This window comes from Leptosomus discolor, chromosome Z, assembly GCF_034619465.1.
Source record: "Leptosomus discolor isolate bLepDis1 chromosome Z, bLepDis1.hap2, whole genome shotgun sequence".
Classification (NCBI taxonomy): domain Eukaryota; kingdom Metazoa; phylum Chordata; class Aves; order Leptosomiformes; family Leptosomidae; genus Leptosomus; species Leptosomus discolor.
The window spans coordinates 73,306,976-73,327,916 of NC_141419.1; the positions used below are offsets into that span (position 1 = coordinate 73,306,976).

General features: G+C 41.6%; 1 protein-coding gene across 1 annotated transcript in view; it reads right to left on the reverse strand.

Moving 5' to 3' along the window:
• MAP3K1 (mitogen-activated protein kinase kinase kinase 1) overlaps positions 1 to 20,321 on the reverse strand; it is a 59,951-nt gene extending 39,630 nt beyond the window's left edge. Inside the window, exon 1 of the mRNA XM_086479482.1 lies at positions 19,846 to 20,321. Coding sequence (XP_086335608.1) covers positions 19,846 to 20,321 — 476 coding nt within the window. The remainder of the gene's footprint in view (positions 1 to 19,845) is intronic.
• Positions 20,322 to 20,941: the final 620 nt, after the last annotated feature.

Below are 20,941 nucleotides of genomic sequence, written 5' to 3' on the forward strand. Positions count from 1 at the left end.
AATTCTCCCAATGCGGAGAACTACAGACTCTAATATATATATACTACCACAAGTTAGAGACAGCATTTCCTAGCAATACATGTAAGCCACTACCTTAGTTCTCCTTAAAACTTCTCTCCCCTTTAGGGAGGGAGACGGATGAAGAGGCAGAGAAATACTACTTAAGGTTAGGACATCCAATCATAGATGAATCATAGAATCATTAGGTTGGAATAGACCTTTGAGATCATAAAGTCCAACCGTTGACCTAGCACCACCCTGCCCAATAAACCATGTCCCGAAGAGCCACATCTACATGTTTTTTGAACCCCTTCAGGGATGGTGACTCTACCATTTCCCTGGGCAGGAAACATGTTCCAATATTTGACTACTCCTTCAGTAAAGAAATTTTTCCTAATGTCCAGTCTAAACCTACCCTGGCGCAACTGGAGGCCATTTCCTCTTGTCCTGTAACTTGTTACTTGGGAGAAGAGACCAACCCTCACCTCACTACAACTTCCTTACCGCCACAGAGTAAGTCTCACTCAAATCAAACTGGCAGACGGAAAATCCCAAATTACCTACTTGACCTTTTTGGGAGGGAAGAAGGAAAAGCCATACAATTGTATTTACGTTAAAACTCTAAAAGAAGCTGCCCATGCAAGCAGACATTCAACGAACAGATCTGTCAGTGTTATCATGTACATACAGCCCAGAAGAGGAAAGCAGGGAATGCTTTCCCTGAGGTAACTACACTAGCAATGAATTCTTAGAAATAAGGTCTGATTACACCATGGCTTTTTAAAAAATTACTTGTCAGTCATACCTGAACAAATCAGAAGATGATTATCAGTTACTAAAAACTATAAAAAAAACATGAAGAAAGAGTGATCAGTTAAATTGGCTTCCTCACAAACAGTGAAGCTAACAGAAACACTGTGTGTGTATCTTGGAACATGTTCTTAGGGATCTCAGCAGTTCTTCCTGCTCTAGGCATTGAAATTTCTGACAAAGAAAGGGTAAGAAGTCTGCAATTTCCTGCTTTGCAAAACTATTAAAACTGTCACTTTTTCAACATTTAACAGGCAGACAGGAACGGATTACTGTACCTAGATGTTGATAGGGTTTTGTTAGCACTCTGAAAATGGTACCCGAGCTATGAAGGCAAGTTGGCAGCAGAATTAAAGATAAACAGAACCGAAAAACAACCTCAAATTTCTGAAGGCATCAACAACAAAAAGGCAATCTCTTCAAGTCCTAGATAAAATGTGACCAGACATTAGTCAAGAAAAATGCATTCTCATGCTCTCTGAAACATAAATACAAATACGACAGACATTTCAACACACATATTAAAGTTACATTGCCATAACAGATAGCATGAAGACAAAGATAATTACTAACAGAAGTTAAAAGCAGCTTCATAAGGACTCCTTCCCTTGCAGAAGTGGGGAATGAAAAAAACATTTTGCAGAAGTCAGCTGCAGGCTTTCAGTTTCTCCTTTCTGGCTAAGAAATAACCCTTCTCTTTTCCGTAGTAGCACGCAAAAGTCTCTGTGAAATTCACTTCATGGGAGGCAGAAATCCAGAAAACAGAAGTTATTTTCAAGTGCTGTTCTAACATATGAGCACATTTTATGAAGTAACTCCTTTTCTATGGATCATTACATTCAAAAATCTAAACTGGCTGGACAATGTAGAAATACAGCTGTTTGTTTCAGCAATTCTAAAAAGGGAAATGTGTGTGTGAAACAGTCTTACATGACTTTTGCACTGAATTGTTATGAATAGCACAGTACACAGTTAACTCCATTTAAAGTACGTAACAGCTAAATAAACTTAATAGATATGATCAGCACAGAACTGAATTTTACTATACTATATGATCTGTCACAATTCAGCTGCTCCTTAAAAGGCTGCTTTAAGTAATAAACAATTTACTATGATAGAACTATTAAGAACACAACAGGTAGCATTTCACTGGAGATCAGGACTCTCCCCTTGCACTGCAGGACACACTCACTTGGACCGTTCTTTGCATCGAGTTCACAGCAAAGTCACCATCTGCTAAAGATTCAGTTGCATGCAGTAAGATAAAAAAAACAGTACAAGGCACTTGTTACCTGCAACTTATCTCAGAAGACTTTTTACAGCAGTATTTTTAAAAGTTCATCTAGGAGCCACAAACTCAGATCTGCCTTTTATTTTTAAGGGTGAGTTGTTTTACAGTTCACAAAATACAAATATTTCTCTTATAAAATTATTCTCTTTACAGCAAAAGAAATCTTGTGTCATTCATATATAATACATCTAGTTGAAAGTGGTACAGTAAAGAAAACATTAGCTGACGTGTGAGATGTTACTATGCAAGTAGCAGCTGGCTGTTCCATTTGCAACTTATCAGCTCCAGTTTCACAGTGCATTAGAGAATAAAGCACTTACATATCCACAGGACACCACATCATACTCTCTCCTCAGTCCAGGACCCAATAAGCAAAGAGAGGTGTTCACATCCATGTAATAGCATTAATTTAAAAGCAATGTTCTTACAGAGAAGAAAGCAGAGCATGAAATCTAGCCCATGCATGGAAGTGTTGCCAACAAAAATTATGAACGTGTGAAGCAAGTTAGTTGTCTGGATTTTTTATTTTAGTTTACTTCAAAATATCTGTAGTTTTTCCTCACTTATGAAGGGCAGTAGAATTCAAATTTATGAGAACAATAGGCAAAAATGTCTATGTCTAATTTAACACAATGTACAAGTGCCACTAGTGTCTGGGGGGTGTGGGGGAGAAAGTTATCTTTACCTGAATCTTTTTCTGGTTTCATATATTCACCAGTTAGTACAAATATAAGCCAACAAGATGACATCCCACTGTACACCCCTGCAGTGCTCCACAAATTGATTTGATCATTAAAAGCAAGGCTTCTAGAGTAAAACATACTGTTAATTTACCATCAGATCAAAAGACATTACAGCTATGCTTTTATTAATGGCAGCCCCACAAATCAATCAAGCAATTCTATCTAAGCAAGGAAGCAATTAACACTACCTCTGGAAGAAGAAAATGCAAACAAAAAAAGTCTTGAAACAGTATCAGAAAAAGTTAAAAGATATCACTCCAGTATCTGTTATCAATTCTCCACCCCCTGCCTCAAAAAACCCCAAACCAACCCAGAACCAACTTATACATTCTTTTCTTGCACTTTATTCCATGTATTCAATTATCTCATAACCGTCCCTTGTTCCACAGAGGTATGTGCCCAAGATTGCTGGAAAATCTATTAACAGGCAATAAAATAAAATTCAGAGAGGAGACTGAAGCACTGGTTTTCCAGGAAGTGCTGAAAATCAGACATGACAATGATCCTTTGACAATATTCAGCCATTTTTGTGAAGTAATTCCTGATGTAGGCAATCATGCCATACTATCATAATTATTACGCTATTCCTCATTCCCATGAGCTGGAATGGCACTACTCGGCAGTATCTCACTTATGACACCAACCATACAGCAGGCCTGAAAGGCATAGTTACTTTTGAAGGGTCCAAAATTTTCCCAACTGACACTGACTATATTGCTGTCTGGAAGCAAGAGAGATCTGCTTAATTTTTTTTTTCCCTCTTTCATTTGGAATAAAGCATTTCCAATTAAACTTGTTCCACAGATTCAATCTACTATTTACTCTTTCTTTTAAAATTATAACTTCCATATTTGCTTCCCACTTTTTTTAATCACTGCTCTTTAGAAGTGGCTTCCAGATTTCTCACTTCATAGCAAAACCTACATGGTGGTTTTAAGTCAGTGTATCCAGGACATGTAACCATTTACTGCATTTCATACGTGAGTTATCTGATGAAAAATTTCATAACCTTCAGATTGGTAAGACTTGTGCATCTGCTAAGAAAGCAAACTGCATAATTCTACAATTTCTCTGATTTTAAAACCTTAAGAAAATAACACAGAAAATAATAAAATTAAGTACTTCACAGGACGTCCTTGGTAGTAGACGCTATTGAAAAATATTTAATAAATTTAAGGGGGTTTAAACAACAGTATTAGACCTAGACATGGGTGTGATTAAGGAAGAATATGCACTTTATTTTTAGCTTTTATGTTTGAAAGCCATCTACATAATTTTGCACCTACAAGAACAGCTTAAACTTAGCATTCCTTGGGTGTCTGTGCTTTTAGGAAAAAAGCAAAAAATCAAACACCCACCTCCCAAAATCTAGTATAGAACCTAATTAGAGAAATATTTTTTTCCTTAACTTTCACCCTACTATTTAGTGTAGCGAAGAACAACGAATGGAAAATCAAAGAATCACAGAATCACAGAATGTCAGGGGTTGGAATGGACCTTGAAAGACCATCTAGTCCAACACCCCTGCCAGAGCAGGACCACCTAGAGTAGGTCACACAGGAATGCATCCAGGTGGGTTTTGAATGTCTCCAGAGAAGGAGACTCCACAACCTCTCTGGGCAGCCTGTTCCAGTGCTCTGTCACCCTCACAGTGAAAAAGTTTTTCTTCATGTTAATATGGAACCTTCTATGCTCCAGCTTGCACCCATCACCAAAATACTTGAAACATATGCATACAAAGGCAAATCCAGAAGAATAGGCCATAAATGACAATGCTGAACTAGCTTCAGAGTTTCAGTAAAGCCAAGACCTGTGTCTCTTCCTCTCCACATCCCACTGTCAGACAAATCCCTATCAACACAGCCTACAAGTTTTGAGGCTGGCTGAGAAACAATCTTCTTTTACAAAGGTCCAAAAGCCTGATCATTTGCAAATGTTGCTATTTCACTTTGGGACTAACCTAGAAGAGTTCCTCAGTCACTTCACAGCACTAAATTCACCAGCTGAGATACTTTCTGCACTGCAGTTTTAACAGGAATTTCTGAAACTAATGCAGAGATTCCTGCAGCAACTTTTTACTTCAATTTATTACCAGTTTCTCATTAAGATTCTCCAGTAGTTTTGAAAACCATAATGCCTTAAGATAAGAAAGGCACTAAGTGAATCTGTGCTTTCAAGTGTATCTTAATCTTGTTTCCAGAGCTTTTCCAGTTCATTTTATTTCATTGGTCTAAACGAAGGTTAAACTAACATTGACTGAATCTTGTATTTCTGTGCAAAACCATCTTACAATTTCTTCATGCAGCAACAAATTCTGGTCCACTAAAATGATGACCTTAAAAAACCGTATTGGTTTTCAAATTGGTGGATAAAAGCCAGCTAGTCTCTCTTCAAAAACATTTAGCAAAAAGCACCTCAAGCAAGTTATGTACTTTGAGAAAAGTAAAATTTTGGCATTATTCTCACAAGATTCTTAACCACTTCCAACTTCAAATTAATAATGCAAATAATGTTTAATATTGTGAACTCAATCCTAAAAAAGTCAGAATAAACCACACCACTTTGAGCAAACTGGCTGAAAAACGTCTTCTTCTGTTAATTTGTTCCCATTGACAGCTTCAGAAAAAGAGGGTATTACATTTCTGAAGTGAAAAGACTACCATGACTGCTGCTCTGGATTGTTCCCCTCCCTGCCTTCACATTATGAAAGCTTCCCAAATCATATGGAAGTATCCATAGGAGCAATTTCTAAACATATGCCAAGCCCCCCAAAGCTGTCACCAAATTTAGGCTTCAAATTTAAGTAAGTAATTCTATATTTCAGCTGTATTTAAAATCCAACCTTCACTTTCTGCATAAGCAATTCTAATCAAAGAGGGCACAGTAAAGAAAAAAAGAACAGAAGATGCATTTATCTCCAGAAAACCATAGATCAAAAACTGACAAGAGAAATTCAAAACTATTAACTGAAATCTAAAATAAATTTGAGTAACTCATGAGATTTTTTTGTATGAACATTCAGACAGAAGTACATCAATTTAGAAAGCAGCAACAGAAGACAAGAATACGTTTTTAAAACTGTTACTTTGGAAAAAAGGCCTAATGATGAGGAAAATGAGACTACATTGAATGAGAATCCAACTGGATATGAAAAAGTGACGAAGTTCCTAGCTAGAAGTTTTGGTATGGTTTGTGATCCTATTCAAGTACCTGCACACATCTTAGGCAGAAGTGAGGCCGAACTTACCTAACCCTTTTTTGATTTTGGATCTGATGAAGCACAACTCACTTCTGTTTTAACAAATTTCTGTAATTCTCTGTATCCTTAACCAGGTTAAAGTATCTTCACATTGTAAAAATCTAAACTCACACAACTCAAAAGAGTCTCTAGCTTTGTGGCTTTTTTTTTTTCCTTCCTTCTGAGACAAGTTATTCATTGCTCACTCTTTGTACTAGACTCACTAGACCAATTCAAAATTTTAAAACTGATTTATTTGCAAGCAGCCATAACTGTTTTACTCAAAATTAAGTGAAATGTAAATGAAGAGCTAATTATCTTCAAGAACATTCATTCTTATTTGTAAACATCGAATTGTCAAATCTACCTTATAAAGCTTTCCTCCAAAAGTTACACAGGTGTTTTTTGCAGAAACGGCCATAAGTGAAACCTCATTAAGTTGCATGTTGTCCACACTTCCACAAACTATTTGAGAATTTAAAACCTGAATCCATACAAAAATCAGTAATAACCTAAAGCAGAGTAGGGCTTTCTTAAAGAATACCTTTAAAGATAAGAAACTAAAACCACAAACTAGGACTGTGACTTGTAGTAATACCTACTCTAGTAATGAAACAGTCATAAAAATGTGGAAAATAAGAGTGCAAGATTTCACTGAACCAACTTAAGGAAGGGGAAATTATCTCCCTTGTTACAGAGTAAATATCTTTCACCCAAAGGAAATCAGTAACAACGGAATCTGAAGTAATTCCCTGAGGTGCTACCAAGAAAGCTTTTACTCATCATCTGTCCTCCATTAGCATATGAAAGAATAAAGCAGCATCATATTAAACAAGTGATTGCCAAGCAGTCTGATGCAGTCATCATGGCAGCTGTACTAGTTTATAGTTCCATTTGAGACCACCCTGCTGTATTATGGACTCCTCTGAATGGACCTTCAACCTTACTTAAACATTTTGTGTTAACGTGACACAGTAAAAAACCTATCCCAGAATTTGTCTGACTATTACAAATTCATAATCCAACTTCATTTTCTCTACTTTGCTACACAATGTATGTTTCACTTTGAAAGAATAAAAGAAGTGGGGAAAAAATCCACACCTCTTACAACTCTGGAAGGGGCTCTAGTATAATGGCATTGCCATGTACTAAGAGATTACAAAAGGAATCTTATGTTAAATCAATGCATGATCAGATATCTTATAAGTCACTGAAACACGCTTGCAATATGCTGATTTTAAGGTCAATGAAAAGCATACTATTTTGAAAGACTTTCACAAGACAAAAGTCTAAGAAAAGGGGACATTAAAAGCATTTGCTTTAACACACAGATAAGTTCCTTATTTAAAGCTAGTAAAATATCCAAAGATTAAGCAAACATTTGTGATTACTAAAGATGTCAGACTTATTTCACTTCTTATCGTGAGGACTTATATCACAGTAGCAGCCTCTCAAAAATAGGACAGTAACCAAGAAAGCAGTCTCACTTGTTTAAACAGGTGTGCAAGTGCTTTTCAAATCACTATGAAACTACATCACAATGAAACCATGTAGAAGACCAGAGAAAACCTAGTTTCCAGGTAACACTGGTGAACTAGAGTTGCAGGAAAGTCTGTGTGTGAACCAAGTCATGCCCTTGTGTCTTACTAATGAACTGTTTAGGGAAATACATTTCTGAACAAGTTAACCTTATACTAGGTACTGGAAGTGACCTGGCTGTGAACTAGAAGCTGAAGACTGATGTCACCCATTGAATTAATCACAGAATGGTAGGAGTTGGAAGGGACCTCTGGAGATCATCTGGTCCAACTCCCCCGCCAAAGCAGGTTAGCCTAGAGCAGGGCACACAGGAACGCGTCCAGGCGGGTTCTGAATATCTCCAGAGAAGGAGATTCCACCATCTCTCCAGGCAGCCTGAGTGTTCCAGTTCTCTGTCCCCATCAGAGTAAAGAAGTTCCTCCTCATTTTCAAGCGGAACTTCCTGTGTTCCACCTTGTGCTCGTTGCCCCCTGTCCTGTCGCTGAGCACCACTGAGAAGAGCCTGGCCCCATCCTCTAATTGCTACACTAAACTGACAAGCAATCTGTGACTAGCACGACAGAGCACCAAGTCCATGCAGATGTCAGAAGGAAGACATGCCTTTGAAATGGAACAAGGAATAGGCTGACTTCAGCCTCGACTGCACAGGACCAGCGAAGGACACAGTCACGTAACTAATCCTACCCTGGAAAACTAAAGGCATTTGCACAGTCAGCTTCAGTCATATTCTAACAACAAGTACTATGTCAACATTCAGACGCAGGACCCAAACTGCATCTCTTTGAACACTGCAGACAGGGAAGGTCAACACTTTCAGAAGACAGCCTTCCCAACTACTTGCTTAATATGTCTGGGTTAAGCATTAGCCAGCCTGCCATGCATCTACCAAAGTTAGAAGAAAGCTGCTGTACAAATATGGAATAGTCAACTGTTACACCCCAACCTCCCATTTGCAGCTTCTGAAGGACTAATGTAACTAAACTGAAAGAGTTAAACACTTTAAATCCTGTAATTACAGATAATTCTAGTCACTGCATATAAGTATACAGTAACTCAACAAATCCTTATCAAAAGTCGCCACGGTAAGAACCAGCTACACTAACCACTTCCGTTGTGAGAGCCAGCTTTATCCCCTCCCAGTTATAAAAACATGCCATTTATTTGAACATGGAAAGGGAGTAACAGTGCTAGACCCATATTGTCTCATTTCCCATTTCCTTTTAGGTATCAAAATGTCACAATAAGGCTCAGAAATGCAATGAGGCAGACATTGGGCCTTCATGACAGGAGATGTTAATTCTCTAAAGGGAAGTTAAGGGGGAAAAAGAGCAAGTTCTGCATAGTATTTTTTCTTTTCTGAAAGTGATTGTAAAGAAACCTGAGGGAAGACTGGATAGACTGACTGTTACTGACAAATGCCAAAACCTTGCCCAGTTGTAACTGCAATGAAAACTTCGACTGCATTCTATGCTTACGCACTAATTATTTGTGGTTTCAAGCAAAAAAAAAAGTTCCCAACATTTCTTCAGGGCAAAATCCACAGGCCTGCTTTGTGCCTCTACCAAAATATAAAACTGTTTGTCATCATGTTCGCTGCACAAGAAAGTGTTTTGAAATCCAGAGGCAACAATGTGTTCTCCCCCAGAGATCAACTGAAGTACTTAAGGGAAAAAAGAGCCTATCCTTCTTAAGGTACCAGCTCCCACAACACAAGCTGTGTTCTCCCCACAGAGGGGAGACAGAGCACAGCTAGTCCCAACTAGTATAGCCATCAGAGCTCTTGCACAGATGACAACATTTCACAGTTTGGAAAACACTGCAATTGCATAAATCAGTCCTCCACATGGTTTTGGCTTTGTTCCAATCCAGTTTACCTACTTACTAGTTGTGCAAATTGAGATGTAGAGCCCTTTTCGCTCTACGATCAGAGAAACTTAACGTACATTTTGTACCAATGGTAACCAGAGAAGGTAAATTTATTCTTTCCTTACAAATATCAATTGGAACAGAGCTCAATCATTTCCTAATAAGCTGGAAAAAGCAAACTTGAGTATTTTTTCAAAGTCTTATGGTTCCTTCTGTATATCTATTTATAGTTAAAAGGTCCTACATATATTAAAAGAATTTAAAAAGGAAAAAGTGGTATTTTTACTTTTGACAACTTGCACTGTCACATCCTTCGAATCAGGGTTTTAATCATGACAAACTCAACATTTTTAGCTATTTCACAAATCAGCACGGCCTAGACAGAAACAACCCAAGACTGCTAAACATAGGTAAACTGACACCCACATTTATATGTGGAGAACCTCTTAGAATCAGGTCTTCGCAGTTTGTAACACATACCAGACTACCAGATCTCGCATCCTGCTTCTTCACCAAGCCCTATAGGCATCTGCTGCCTGAAGCATCAGAGATGGTCTACCTTGCTAACCTTATATGTCGGTGCTCTACCAGGTTTTATGTAGCTGAGGGCTGCAAGATGCACAGCACTTACCTAGTCATTGTGAGTACAACAGGTTGCATACTAGCACTGCCCTGCTGCCAGCAGCTTGACAGAGTTGACAAGCAGTGAAGCTGCACTCAGAACCCCCCAAGAGTCACGTGTAACTCCAAGGTGGGCATAATGGCAATTCAGGTCACGATTTTCCTCTGAATTGCTATTCATGCTTTGAATGAAACCCAGATTACAGAAGTTTCACCTACTCAGTAAATCAAGGTTTATTACTTTAGCCTAAGGCACCAATACCACAAATGGGATAGGTACACAAGAAGTGAATACCTGCTCACAAAGAATACCAATAAAGCCTATGAGGTTCCACCATTGCATAAGGGTTTTACTAGAGGCTCACTCACAAGATTAAAACCAGTATTTTTGTCTAAGTCCTAGCTATTGATGGTTATTTAGGTCTCAACTACTTATGCACATGAGAGTACATTAAAGACAGCAGAAATACTTACACATACAGCTAAGCTTCTGCATGGAAAGAAATACTTTTTAAAAAAATATTATTTGTCAACTCAGAAAAAGTCAGAGACCCATTTTGATGAAGCTCCTATGGAATTTTTGTCTACGTGGTAGAAGCTGGCAGATTTCCTACTAGTTCCTCTTGCTAGGTCCTCGGCAGTCCACCTTGTGGGCTGAAAGGAAGCCAAAAGCCTAAAAGTTCTGGCTGTGCTCTCCCCTGCAGACTGCCCAGGGTCTACAAGTGTCCTGCCCTGGCACTGGACCTATATTCCCATTTGTGGTCCATTTTAAAATACAGGAACGTTATTCGTACATAGCTGATTTCATAATGCTGAAGCAGTTGTCCTTCCCCACTTGGCTTTGCTGGGCATGCCCACTAGCAGCAGAACTGTAACATACTGCCACAAACAGGCGGCTCAGAGCAGGTCAGAACAAGCAAACAGTAGAGCACACTAATTTTCTGCTGAGGTACTAAGGAGAATTATATACTTCAGCATATTTACCAGGACAAGATGGTTTACCATCGTACCTGAACATGCCGGAACTTAACCACATACTTAAAAGACAGAACTGAAGATATGGTGGCACTGTTCCTCTTACTACACGTAAACACAACTTTCTAAAGAGCTCATCTATACTTCAAAATTTTCAGTGTAAATAATTTCAAGACTAAGTATAATTATACTCCAAATCAGTTTGGAAAAATGAACATTAACCAGTTTCATTAGTTTAATATCATTAGAGAAAATAGGGGAAGATTTGGTTAAAGACAGCACCTTTCTGAGAAATGCAGGACCTTTCACATAGGTTTGTGATATTATTAATAAACACATTATACCAAGTATCCAAAGAGCAACAGCCAAGGAAAGTTACTGACACTGATGTATTTGGTACAGACAGTAAACATTTGAACGAGATGTCATCAAGAACTTTCTCATGGACATCTCATAGGGCAATTTTCAGTTCAAAGCCTTCTAACAATTACTTTTTTTTTTTCCTTCAGAAAGTGAAATCCAGCTTCTACTGTAGCAAAGAAACAGAATTTGTAGGAGAGTTTAGGAATGTGGTCTGTAAACGCTGACTTCTCTTCTTTTGTGGATAGGAAAAAGCTTGGCCTGAGAAATTCTTTTGGACCGAAATAATGAGCAGCCCAGGTACAAGAAACACTTCACATTTGTTTATTTTACTGATCTACTGCTTTCTAACCCTTTCCTCCATGGTTTCCACTCAGAAGAAAGTCACTTAGACCCATCTGGCTTTGAAGTACCTATACACGGAAAAACCTTTCTTTTTAAGAACTGAATCCTTCACTACCAACAATATAGCTGAAATGAGTGACAACAGTAACCATTTTGAATGGAGAAATGCTGACCTGCAGCAGAAGCCAAAAGCAATGGTTAGGCCATTACACCACTGTAACCCACTGCAGCACTTCTAAATTGCCCTTTATCACTTAAGCCAAACACTCTGCCAATCATTAATATTTCTCCTCATTCAGCTTGCTGAGGGTATTAGCTTATGTTTGTTTACAAAACTTAAAGCATCTTTTCATGAAAACACCTCACAACTTTGCACAGACGGAAAATGCCTTAGTTTAATCCAAAATATTTTACTACACAGCTCCCTAATGGCAATTACCTGTCTTCTCACAAAATGAGTGTCAGTCTGCATGTCAATCTTCACAGTGAGAGAAACCAAACAGATCCGTCATCCAATCTTTTTTATATCAGTTTGGCACAATGCACTTCTAAAATGACAACCCTGAAGACTATCTGCACTGCTCTCTGCCAAAGATCTGCACGGCTTAAGGAGTTTCATTTCATGCTTTCTTGTATACAAGGCCGGAGCGAGGGGTGGCAGGGAGGAAGGAGCTCTTTCTCCTCCCTCTTCCTGTAATACTGGCTTAAAGTCTGCATGTCTTTAAGATCTCATCCCCATGTACCTCTTCTCCTCCTCACATGAATCTCTGAGAGGGATACCAAACAGGCAGTTGCAACTCAAAAGTAAATTCTTTTCAGGGGAAGAAACTGGAACTCTCAGTTAATTTTAAGATGTTTGAAGAAGGTGTGTACGAGCCTGTGTGGAGCAGAACGTGCCAGTGCAGGAGATCCTGGCTGTAACCTTGGAGGTTCAAAGAGAAAGCTAGTTCTGCTGGTTACAGTGACCTTGCCAGAAGCCAGCAGCCACCACTACAGGGCAGGCAGTGAAGCGTCCGGCTGCATTTGCTGGGCAGTATAGAAGAACTAGTTTCTACACTTACCATGGAAAACCTAATAGAAACCCCAGTGCCCCAGCGCTTCCTACAGGCTGGGGCATCCAATGTGCCTGCAGGGATCAGGAAACCTACTGTATTGACATGTTCACTACAGATAAATGCAGAACTTATAGTCAAAACCCCTACAAATTAACATCTGTTCTATATTTACAGAAGCGCTCACTTTTTGCAACTATGTGCAAAAGTTGTTGAAATAACTTTTTAAAAATAAACTTATGCATATTAATACAGTTTTAAGAGAAACTCCATCTCTCTGCTCCATTTAAAAAGCAGCTGCTCACATTTCCATTTCAAGGCTGAACTGCCTGAGAATTCTACACAACTATAGGAGCCATCACCTATGTTTTATTTGTATGAACAATCTAACAAAATTAATAAGGAATATGGATCCTTCATATGGGAGATCCTTTCCAAATTTTTAAGAACACATTAGCACTGTTTCAGTGAGCTGCCATGCTAGTCACAACTGTGACATTTTCTTACATTAAGCAAACGAGTCTTTAGACATAGGCTAGGCATCTGTAGAGGTATTTACTTTAGTAAAATAACAAACATTTCAGATTTATTTTATGGAAACATTTAAGATACTGATTACATATCTGGTGGTAAGGTTAAAACTTGCAACGAGAGAAAAAAATGGAAAGGAATATTAGTATCATACATGGCAACTCCACAGCCTAAAACACCGAAGAAGTAAAAAAGTGTAAGATATCAATAAACTGAGAAAACTGTGACTACACAGGAATTCAAAGTACATATTCAGCAAATAGAAATTAAGGTACTGTCATAATTCAAAGCAATTAGAATATTCTCTTAACCATGACAATAAACAAACACTTGCCTCCTGGAGTGTATTAACCTGACAAACTCAAACTCTACATGAACAGCAAACTGGCAGTCACCGCACATTTTACCATACATTTCAGATATCTGCATTTTGTATGCCTCTCCGGGTGCAGAACTTAAATATTACCTGAAGGTAATGGGGAGAGCCTATTATCTGCCAAGCTTTGAAGCTTCCCTTTTACAGAATACAAAGATTTAATAAAATAAAATTCTGCAGGTATTGACTGGCAGTAGAATGGGAGGTAACACTGACAATTTGTTAAAAAAAAAAAAAAAAAACCAGTTTCTCAATTTAGTATTATCACAAATTACGGGGTTTTTTTCTTTCAACACAGAAAATATTTATACCAAAAATATCTGAAAGAAACAATCCTGAAGATACAAGTATGATGGTCACACAGGACATACAAAAAATTCTTAGGGTGTAAGAGGGCATTTGAGAGAAATGACTAGTAAAATAAAATGCATATCTGTGGGCCAAAACAAGGAGTATTAGTTGCATACCTTTGAGGGTTAAATACCAGGTCACAAAAGAACCTGATCATCACTGCTAACAGCTGAGCAAAGACTGATTTCAGTTTGATCAAAAGCAAGATGACTGGATGCTCAAAAAAAGGATGGAAAAGAGCTCAGAAAACAAAATGTCAGACATGATCAGATGTCAGCGCGGTCTAGCAGATGCAACTCATTTTTCCAGCAATCTACTCCCACCTTCCACAGTGACCCTGGGTAAGTTACAAGGAGCTGCAGTGTCAACAGCAGTGTGAAATCTATTGATGAGAAATACCAGGGAAGAACTGAAGACACCCGGTGTGAAAAGCATATTAGCAGTCATTCCACTACAAATCAGAATACTAGGACAAGAGAGATGAGAACAAACAGTATCATGTTGTATTTCCATGAATGATGTGAATGATTTACAACTCAGCAACACAAAAGAAATACATGGAGACAGCACGAAACGGAGGTAGACTGACTTGAATTCCAGTTTAATCTCATAGCAGAGGAACAGGAATACTCAATGACATTCCAAGTTTAAAGAAAAAAAAACACTTTTTGTAAACACCTTCAAATCCTTAGTCATTAGATGCTGAGCGCTACCAGAAAAAAAAAAAAAAGGATGTTTCTGAGCAAAACTGAGAGGGAGTGATGGCTCTATTGGCCTTTATTAAGACAATTTGAAAAGCATTTAATCAGTTTCTAGACAGAAGGTAAACAATTCCCCATTTCAAATTACTCTTAAGTATCAAGTAAATAGAGCTGCTCTTTTTTTCTGGGCATTTTTCAGCTGAGAGCCAACAAAACTCATCTTTCAATAACAACAACAACAAAAACACCAATAAAAACCCCAAACCCCACCCCCTCCTAAACCCACAAACCAAGAAACAAACAAAAAAACTCCAAAACACATACAATAAAAACATCAAAATCCCAAACATCTCTTATAAAAAAATTAATCAAGACCATTCACCACTGAGCAGGATTCTCCAGTTTTACAGCGTGAGACAGGAAACTGGAAGCATCCTGCAGGCAAAGCCTCCGGGTAAAGATAAAAAGGGAGGCAAGCAAGAGAAAGCAACTTTCCACTTAACCACGTTCTCCTAGTCACCCAGAGACAAGTAATGAAGCCCTCAAAGGCTTACTGTCCACTTTGTCTCAAGCAAAAGAATGAACTGTAATTCTAGAATTTTAAGTGAGAGCAGAGCAGATAAAAAGTAAAACAAGACACCCTTGGGTCTTTGCAGAGAATCCTCCGAGAACATCAAGATTAACATTAGAAACTCAGAACTCAAACCAGATCTGTTCTCTTATCATCACTTCTGCCGAAAACTAGCTTTACAAGTTTGCTTAAAGAACAGCTACATGGCAACACATAATTTCTATTTTAAACAAGCTTAAGCCAAGTTTCACCAATACTGGAAGCCAGCAAAAGCCAACAGAGGCATTCCCACAGTCACCCCACCCCCAGCTGCTTGCTTTCACTCCTGTCTCATCCATCCTCTCCTGCATCAGGATAAACTTGCGCACAGCTGCATTGCTACCTTTACTCCAACTTCAAACAATGACAAATGTATTGGCACCCTAAAAGATCTCACGAAATTCAAATCCATCGTACAAAAGGAAAAACTGATCTTCAAATCTTGTACTCTACATGTTTGACCTTTGGGTAAGACACAATTGCACATGTCTACACACAGGTATCACACTGAGCAGTACTTAGATTCCACTGAGTGACAGTGGAGACCGAATCTTTAGTATCACTAAATCCAATGAGACAGAAAGCTCCAGATTAGTTAGTTACAATCTATTTACTTTGCATAGGAACAAAAGAAACTGCCATACCAGATCAGACCATTTAAGCAGAACCCTACCACTTGCAATAACTAAGAGTGATAAAAATCAGACACGGTAGAGGGTGACCCTCTTCCAAAAGTACTCTCAAGCCACAGAGCACAGAAGAGGTAGGAAGTGAATTCTGTCTCACAGTAGTATCCAGCTCAAACTGGAAGTAGAAAATGTGGTGGGTTATTTAAGCAGCCAGTTAAAAATATCCAGCATTATGGACTTGGTTAGAACACATAACATTACATTTTACCTAGGCTAAGAAAAGCCAAGGGCAATAACAAGCTGTACTTTTTACCTTAGCTACATTTTGACAATACAAACAGAGAAAGCTATCATCATTTCAGAAAAAAAAAAAAGGCAAGTGAAACCTTGGCCATGCTGTGCCTTCACTGTATGTGCTCTCCCTCTGTTCCCACCCCGTTGCCCAGTCCAGTGCTCTGTTAAAGCATTCATGCCTTCCTTTAAAAGTCAAAGGTGCTACAAATTGATAAGCAGAGCTAAAACTGCTGAGATTTTACTAGTACATTTGTACATATAGTCAAAACTTCAGTTTCACGGACTTTGGTGTCTCTAGCAGGTTCAAAGAGCAACCGCAGAAAATACAATATAAATATCTTCAAAGGTTGTCTTGCAACTGAACTACCTGACAAGTCTGCCTTATCTAGCATATATATTTTCAAATGCAAATACTTAATTTTCACAAGTCACATAGTACATGGTTACTATATACAGAAGAGATGAACTGCAGCATTTACTGCTTTTCATTTTTATAAAAACATGGTCATGGCAGTATAGCTAAAGATGTACTTGGGGATGTAGTAAATCACCTACACCAATTTCAGACACAAATAAATATCACTTGAAGGGTCTGAATGTTTTAAAAGAACATTGTTAAGGTCTCAGAGAAGGAGGTGCATTTTGCCTTCATGGATTTCCCTCAAGTTACAAGAAATCATACTACAGTTATCACTGAACTCACTGTTTGGATCTTTTTATATAAACCAAATCAATATACTGTCAGTATAGATACGGGATAAGAGGTCTGAAGTGTTTTGTGTTGAAGCTGCATTTCGTAGTAAAACAACTCCCTCCTCCTCTTACAGTGATATAAAAAGATAGCTTAGAATGTTCACAAGCTTTTAGTGAAAATATTTGCTCTCCAATGACAAGCAGAATCTTGAGAGATTAAAGAGAAAAGGTAACATTTACATTTAGGACTTAACAGAGACTATTTCCCTTCTCAGCTTTATTCTGAGGCTCATGCAGATCTTCCAGTATAAACAGAAAATCAATTTAAAAAGAAAGTAACTGTAATACCAAAGAGACTAATAGGGGGACTTTGGAGCCAGCACAGTATCTTTTAACTAACAGTAGATCCTTACAGGAAAGCATAGATACTGTATTTAAAAACAGAACAGAAAACCTCCACATAATACATTATTTTGATTCAGTTTGCCTCTTAATAAATGTCTGGGCAACAGCCACACACACAAATTTAATGTGTAATACACTCACTGTTACTCAGTTACAAATTAACCTCCCTCCTTCAGCTAGAACAAGTCAATTAATATTACAATAAGGGCAGAGAGATGTTTTAAATTCTTGATACGTCCCGACAAAGTAGTACTTTGTCCAACATCTGTTTACTGGTAACATGACATACAGAATTACGGAGATATCCTACAAATGCTCATGTAGAGTATTTCTGAAGAACAATCACTATTAATATTGCCGTGTATTTTCAACTGTGCTTGTGACAAATTCAAAGTAGACTATCTCAATAAAATACCAAAGAGAAAACCACCTGGCATTTAGTATTTTCTGTGATTTGTTAGCATTCCTAGTTAAATGTCAGAGTATTTAGGAGAAGGGTTTTAACTTGTACACATACTCAAAACACTGACTTGTCCAAATGCAGGTACTTAAAAGTAAGCAAAACTGTCCATGTGAAAGGAAAAAATTCCACAGCTGCTCTGTCACTGCTGCTGTAGGACTGACTAGCAAGGATGGACTCAGTGTTTCAGCATTGATGCGACATATATTGATCTTCTTTAACGACCAGTATCAAGCCTAATTTCCACTTGCTATCAGCATGAGACTCTGAGTTGTTTTAAACGTGTTTTGATGCTGATTCACTATTTTCCTTGAAAGCTGGCTACAACCATATCATAAGACACAGTACATTACAACTTCATTACTTAACAGAGACAAGAACGGTGGTAAGAGTCCTAAAAAGACAAGTTACTCAAATTCATACATTATTTCTCCCCCCAAAACCACTTAAGATTTCCCACTAATTCTTCTGTAAGTACAGAGGCATTTCTTATTTGTTATGACCACAGCATATCAAGTATTTTTACACTGCCCTAGAAACACACCAAAATCCACCTGAACCGATGAGAATTCATATAAACAGGACATAGGTCTATAAAACAGTTCTTATTAGTCTCATGATAAGGCAACCTTTAAAAAAATATCCTTGGTGTTCGACTGACATAAGACACAACTGAAAAGAATACACAAGTCACACGCCCAAACTGGAACTAGATTTCTTATGAGGTTTAACTAGTCAGCCCGACAAACCGTAAGGCAGCATTAAAATAGGTCCTTGGATGTTAATACTAAGTACTTAGGCTGCACAGTCCTCATCATATAGAACCTTACAAGAAATCCATACGAAATTGTCAACTTCACATCAAAATTACACCGTCACTACTGCAGTGCCTTACCACACACATACCAGTTAAACCCAGCAAGTGCACATTAAAGCTGAAACATGCTCTGAAGTACTGAAACTGCTTCACCATGGACGTGAGTTTGTTTTCATCCCACATACTCCTACACATATCAAATATGCAGAACATGGGCAGTTCTACAAGAAAATGGACTTAGGAAGACAAATACGGGCTACAAACACCAGGGCACTAAATGAAACCACTGAAACGCATCACCTAGACTGAACGACTATAAAATTACTTTCTCTTGGGAAAAAAAAAAAAAAAAGGATCACGTTTACGTTTGAAAGCCTCTTTCCTCCCCTTACTAAGAATTAAAGAAATCGGTTCTGCAATATCACGACGCTGCAAATCAGAGTTAGGAGATGTCCTTTAAAAACAAAAACAAAAAAAACCACTCAGTTTTGTGCAGCAAGCTGCTAGGACAGCGCAGGAAACGGCCAGCTGCTCGGCGAGCACCCGGAGCAGGACCGCAGCCGCCGCCCGAGCCGCGGCGCAGCTCGGCCCCGGCCCCGCAGAGGCGCGGGCAGAGCCAACGGGCTCTGCTCGCCCCGAGAGCCAGCGGCTGGCACACTCGGCCCCCGCCGCCACCCCCAACTCACACCTCAACGCCCGTCGGGACCCGAGCGCAAGTCATACACAAAAGCACGCCCCGCAAACCCACACATCGCCCCCCGCGGCTCGGCTCCTCCGGCGCCGGCTCCCGGGCCCCGCTGACAGCTGCGGGCGGCCGGCGGGGCAGCCCGGCCCGACGGCCGGCCTCGCTCCCTCACCCACACACCAGGTGCCCCCCGCGCCCCGGGGGAAGGCGGCGGGCGAGGGCTGCCCGCCGCGCCCCGGCCCTGCGCTCCGCGGGCACCTCCCGCCGCCCCCGCATCCGCTGCCGGCCCGCGGCCAGGCGGCGGCCGGGCGCCGGCGGGGAGGGGAACGAGGCGCCGCAACCCACCACTGAGCCCTCCCCGCGGGAACAGCCCCACCGCCACCGCTGTCACTCGCCGCCGCCCGGGGTCGAGCCCTGCCCACCCACCCACCCCGCCTCGCGGCGCCCCCTCACCTCGCCGGGGGGGACGCCTCCATCCTCCGCTCCGCGGTGGTGTCGGTCCCCGCCGGGCTCCCCGCCGGCAGCGGCTCCAGGAGCTCGGCGCAGCGGCTGGGGGAGGCAGCCGGGCTGGCGGGGCTGGAGCGCGGCGGCCCGGGCAGGCAGTGGAGCAGCAGCGTCTCGAGGGGCTCCGGCGAGGAGGAAGAGGAGGAGGCGGTCGGAGCGGCGGCGAGGAAGAGGGGAGCCTCGGGCAGCCGGTCCAGCTCCACGCTCCGCACTTTGCGCAGCTGCTTCCGTCTCCAGTCAGAGCGCTGCTCCCGGCAGCCGCCGCCGCCGCCCGCCTCCCGCAGGAGCCCCCCGCCGCTCCCGGCGACACTCCCCGCGACCGCGCCGCCCTTCAGGCTCCCGCAGGCGGCGGCGGCGGCCGCCTCCCCGCCGCTGCCCGAGGATAATCCCGACGACGAGGTGCGATTCCCCGCCGCCGCCGCCATTTTCTCTGGCGGGTCACATCGGGCTCCCGAGGACCGGGGGGAGCCAGCACTCCGACCCACTGCGGAAACAGCGCTGCCTGCGCAAACGGCGTAGGGAGGGGGGCGGGAGGCGGGTGCGGATTGGTGGCGGCGGGCGGCGCGGGGCGGGGCGGCCGCGTGTAGGTGCAGCGGGGCGGGGCCGCGCGGCGCCCCTCCCCGCCCACCCCCGCGCAGGTGTCGGCCGTCGGAGGGAGCCGCGCCCGCCGCCTTGCGCCGCACCCGCTCGCGAGGGGCAGGGCCTGGCCCGGGCCCGGCCGCCCGCGGACGCACGGGCCGTGCCGTGCCGTGCCGCGCCCGGGAGCCGGCGGCGGCGCCGGGCGGGGAGAACGTTCCCGCCCCCACGCGGCCCTTCCCACGTGTGGGAGAGCGGCGGGGTCTCCCTCCGGCGGCCCCGGGGCGGGGGTCTGCAGCGCGGGCCGGGCGCTGCACTGTGAGGAGCTGAGGCGCGGGGGGGAACCCCTTCCCGAGCACTCGGGCCGGCTCCGGGCGGCGCCGCGCCCCGGCTTGTAGCACCCCGCCTGTGTCCCCCATCTCCCCAGCGCCCCCAGAACTTCTCCCGGCGACGTCCTCCCCGGGAGCCG